This window comes from Lycium barbarum, chromosome 6 (genome assembly GCF_019175385.1).
Source record: "Lycium barbarum isolate Lr01 chromosome 6, ASM1917538v2, whole genome shotgun sequence".
NCBI classification, from domain to species: domain Eukaryota; kingdom Viridiplantae; phylum Streptophyta; class Magnoliopsida; order Solanales; family Solanaceae; genus Lycium; species Lycium barbarum.
In genome coordinates this window covers 104,396,754-104,402,006 of record NC_083342.1, presented here as the reverse complement: position 1 = coordinate 104,402,006, position 5,253 = coordinate 104,396,754, and the positions used below count along the sequence as shown (strand labels likewise).

The following is a 5,253-nucleotide window of genomic DNA, read 5'->3' as shown; positions in this document are numbered from 1 at the left end:
GTAAGTGAGTAACAATTTAACCTTAAGCTTCTAATTTAACCCTTAATGAGATAATTTTTAGTCACACAAATATCTATCATTTATTTCAGATCACAAATTTAAAAAATCTTTCCTTATTTTTTGTTAAAAAAAATATATTTAATTCTCAAAGCCCTTATATATATCCAATCCTCGAAGCTAAGGCATAGTATATTATATGATGACGAGCTTTTGCAACAAAAAAGTCCACCCTTTCATATGTTTACCAAATTCCAAACACAACGGAACAGAGATAGACTTTTCCCTCCCCCGTCCAGATATTTTCACCGCCGCTTCAATCGGTGGTGACACCCCCATGACACCGCCAGCCGCCGTCGAGAAAAAAGATCCAGGCGGATTTGGATTCCTAGATGAAGTTGGTGGTACTGTTGATGGACTAATGTCTTGTACAGAGACTCTAGGTTTCGAGAGTTCCGATGAGAGGTCAGTTGATGATCAAATTGAGGATAATCATCATGAAATAGATTTGTTTCCTACTAGGAATTCATATTATGGTACCAATAATATGGCTAGTACTAATAATTCTAGGAGCTCGCAAAGAGGTAATTTGGAGAAGAAAGAAAAGACGAAGAAGTTTCCACCGCCATTATCATCCTTAAGCCAAGACGGAAAGCCAAATTTCTTCCTGCGTGCTGTGAGGAAAGATGGACGGTTAGAATTAACAGAAGTGAAAATTGGTTGGCAAAAAACTCTCCTTGCTTCTCGCCAAGATGGACGGTTGAGATTGCATCTCATTCCCAATGAAAAAGAAGAAGAAGAAGAGGAGGAAAACGAAGATTTTCCCGTGGAAACAGAGAAACACCTAAACGATGAAGAGATTGAAACAGTTGAAGAAAATGAACACCTAGACGATGATGGAGTGATTGAAACAATTGAAGAAAATGATGATGAGATAATTGATGATGACGATGAAGAAGAAAAGGTTGAGGAGTGGAAGTTTCCGATGACGAGTAGTGCAAGTGGAGATGCCCATCGGAGATGTTACGGTGGCCACCATGGCCACCGCCATAACAACTTACATGTGTGGAGGCAACGCTGTGTTACAACTAGGTGAAGTAATTACATGGAAATTAAGTTTATTAAATGAAGTGGAGACACAGAAATGGCCATGCATGTGAATATGTTTTTCTTTCAAGTCAGGGGGGAATAATACTCTCTCATTTCACTTTTACTTGTCACGTTTTGACTTTTCACACTATTTAAGAAACAATAATTAAGATAAGTATTTTATCACAATATCCCTATTAAATGGTATAATTGTATTGAAATTAAAAAAATAATTTGAAATGAGTAATAAATACTAAGGATAAAACAAGATTTTTTTTTTTATCTTATCTTGATATGTGAAAATTAACAAGTAAAAATAAAAATCTATAAAGAAAATAGTGAATAAGTAAAAGTAAACGGAGGAGTAAATAATAAAGGAAAAATGATGACCCATGAAGTTGGAATTGAGAACCTGCAGCTACTGAAATTAATTATTATGTATGAAATTTAGAGCCTCGAATTGCTAGCAGTTGGAAAAAGCATTGGGATTCTGTTTATATCAGTCATCAGAGGAGTAATTCTGTGTGTCGACTGAGTATCAGGGGAGGGGACAGACGAGGGAATATCAGTTACCTACATTTCTAAAAAAGGAACTATGTTACGAAATAAAAATTATAAACTAAATACATCAAAACAAGTATATAGAGAGACTGATATATTATTCAATATTTTTAACTGATATTCAAATGTATAAATGAGCCTCCTATTTATAGAAGGAAAAAGAAAACAGCTTGGTGGCCAAGCCAATCAGGGAAAGGCTTGGAGGCCACGTTCCCTTAGTGGGAGTCTGGAACCAAAATAACCCCAAAAAAAAGGGTATGAACCAAAATATTCCAAAAAAAAAAATGAGTACAAAAGTACCTTTAACGCGGACGGAGCCGTTAAGTCCTTTAATCTATGAAAATCATGCGTTAAAGGTGTCCCGTTTTTTGGCAAATTTCTCTCACCTTTAACGCATGATTTTCATGCGTTAAAGGTCTCCCTTTAAAAAAAAAAAAATTCTTTCTTTCTTTTATTTCTTTCTTTCTTCCTTTCTTTCACACTTTTTTTACATACTTTAGACATAGATTAATCATGCTTCGAAACTCCAAAACTTGAATATTTTATATAGAACTCTATTTATTTTTGTGCGATTAATAAGGTAGGCTCAACACATCAAGGATACACAAAACTTCGGATTGTCGTTTTAGTGGTTGAAAAGTGCTCGAAATCCATTTTTGTTTGAAGACTTGTTGTCATTAACTTTAAGTTATTTATGTTTTAGGGTTACACATTATTTTTATATTAATGCGTAACTTTATTTTTAGTGATTATAACTTTATTTTTATAATCAATTAACAAAATATCAATTCATGATCAATTATTTATGTGTAATTTTTTTTTTTTGCGTTATACCCTTCAACCCCCAACTAATTGGAGTCTGCAACTTAAATAACCCAAAAAGTGGATTTGGGTACCAAAATAACCCATTAAAAAACCTTTTGCGCACTAATTTATTTGTAAGTTGGTGAAATTTTAAATGGTCATAAATTTGTGCTCGGATGTCCATTTGATGCGATTTTTTTTTTTATTTTGGGTATTTTTTCCAGATCAATGTCAATTTCAAGGTTCCAAATTCAATTTAAGAAAACAAGTTAGATAGCATTAGTGGACATACAAAATAATAAAAAGTGTCTACATTGGTACTTTAACAAGTAAATAACACGGGAAAAACAATTTCAGAAATAAATATATTAACAATGACATAATTAACAAATATTAACAATGCCATAATTAACAAATAATTAACGAAGATCCATGGAGGTGTCGTATTTGTAAATACTAAATTATTCATTATTCTTGAAATTAACTAAAAAAAATCTCTAATTAGAACTTACTTAACTAGGATAAGTTATGGAGGATTTAATTAGTTATTTTGAATAATCCATGATATTGTATTGTCGATTATAATTTACTTAATTCATCTAGTTAAAGTAATAACGAACAAAATTTTATATTAACTAACTAATCCTTCATCAAAAAATTATGTTAACTAACTAATCCTTTTCGGAAATTCTGTTAATGATGTTCAATCTAAAACTAAGGATTTAGCTTATCGTTTGTTATTCAGGATTTAGTTTATCGTTCGTTATTCGGAATTTAGTTTATTATTCGTTATTCAGGATTTAACTTATTGTTCGTTATTCGTTAATGGATTATTTTGGTACCCAAACCCACTTTTGAAGTTATTTAAGTTGCGGACTCCAATTAGTTGGGTGTTGAAGAGGATAACGCAAAAAAAAAAAAAATACACAGAAATAATTGATTGTGAATTAATATTTGTTAATTGATTATGGATTATTAATTTGTTAATTTTTTATTTATTGTTAATTTATTTATTTGTGAAATTGTCAAAATAAAGTTACGCATTAATATAAAAATAATGTATAACCCTAAAACATAAATAACTTAAAGCTAATGACAACAAGTCTTCAAACAAAAATGGACTTCGAGCACTTTTCAATCACTAAAACGACAATCCGAAGTTTTGTGTATCCTTGATGTGTTGAGCCTACCTTATTAATCGCACAAAAATAAATAGGGTTCTATATAAAATATTCAAGTTTTGGAGTCTCGAAGCATGATTAATCTATGTCTAAAGTATGTAAAAAAGTGTGAAAGAAAGGAAGAAAGAAAGAAAGAAAGAAAGAAAAGAAAGAAAGAATTTTTTTTTTTTAAAAAAGGGAGACCTTTAACGCATGAAAATCATGCGTTAAAGGTGAGAGAAATTTGCCAAAAAAAAGGAACACCTTTAACGCATGATTTTCATGCGTTAAAGGACTTAACGGCTCCGTCCGCGTTAAGTCTTTTAACGCATGAAAATCATGCGTTAAAGGTACTTTTGTACCCATTTTTTTTCCTGGGGTATTTTGGTTCATACCTTTTTTTTTTGGGGTTATTTTGGTTCCGGACTCCCCTTAGTGGCCAAGCCACGTGATGGCCAAAAGACTTAATGGCCAAGTAAATTGTCCATCCCTTAGTGGCCAAGCCACGTGATGGCCAAAAGACTTAATAGCCAAGTAAATTGATGGACATCCATCAGAATTCACAATACTCCTCCTTGGATGTCCATTAATTAGATAATATGCCTCGTTAAAACCTTATTAGGAAAAATCCTGTGGGAAAAAGCCTCAATGAAGGAAAAAGAGTACACATATCTAGTGATACGCTTTGAGAGCTGTCTCATTAAACACCTTGCCAAGAAAACCCAATGGGACAAAACCTTGGCGTAGGGAAAAAGAGTGCAGCGCGTATTCTACTCCCCCTGATCAAGACCACGATTCAGATATTGGAGTCTTCGTATTCCAATCTTGAATATCATCTTCTCAAGAGTTGAAGTTGGCAAAGATTTGGTGAACAAATCTGCAGGATTGTCACTTGAACGGATTTGTTGTACATCAATATCACTATTCTTCTGGAGATCATGTGTGAAGAATAACTTTGGTGAAATGTGCTTCGTTCTATCTCCTTTTATGAAGCCCCCTTTTAGTTGAGCTATGCATGCAACATTGTCTTCATATAATATCGCGGATATTTTGGTATCACATTTTAAGCCACATCTTTCTCTGATGAAATGTATCACTGATCGTAACCGCACACATTCTCTACTTGCTTCATGTATAGCTATTATCTCAGCATGATTTGATGAAGTAGCTACAATAGACTGCTTTGTAGATCGCCACGATATGGCAGTACCTCCGCATGTAAACAGATAGCCCGTTTGAGATCGAGCTTTATGTGGATCAGATAAATAACCTGCATCTGCATAACCAACTAGATCTGTACTACCATTGTTAGCATAAAACATACCCATATAGCTAGTTCCTTTCAGATATCGCAATATATGCTTAATCCCGTTCTAATGTCTCCGTGTAGGAGAAGAGCTATATCTTGCTAGCAAATTAACAGAAAACGCTATGTCAGGTCTTGTAGCATTAGCAAGATACATAAGTGCACCTATTGCACTAAGATATGGTACTTCAGGACCAAGTAGCTTTTCGTTTTCTTCCTGAGGTCGGAACGGATCTTTGCTCACTTCAAGTGAGCGAACAACTATAGGAGTACTTAAAGGATGCGCATTGTCCATGTAAAACCGTTTTAAAACATTCTCAGTATAGGCAAATTGAT

General features: G+C 33.5%; 1 protein-coding gene across 1 annotated transcript; it reads left to right on the top strand.

Moving 5' to 3' along the window:
* Nucleotides 1-175: 175 nt before the first annotated feature.
* LOC132599915 (transcription initiation factor TFIID subunit 7-like) lies at nucleotides 176-1,182 on the top strand. The gene has a single exon (XM_060313079.1). The coding sequence runs from the start codon at nucleotides 197-199 to the stop codon at nucleotides 1,091-1,093; it is 897 nt and encodes a 298-aa protein (XP_060169062.1). The 5' UTR covers nucleotides 176-196; the 3' UTR covers nucleotides 1,094-1,182.
* Nucleotides 1,183-5,253: the final 4,071 nt, after the last annotated feature.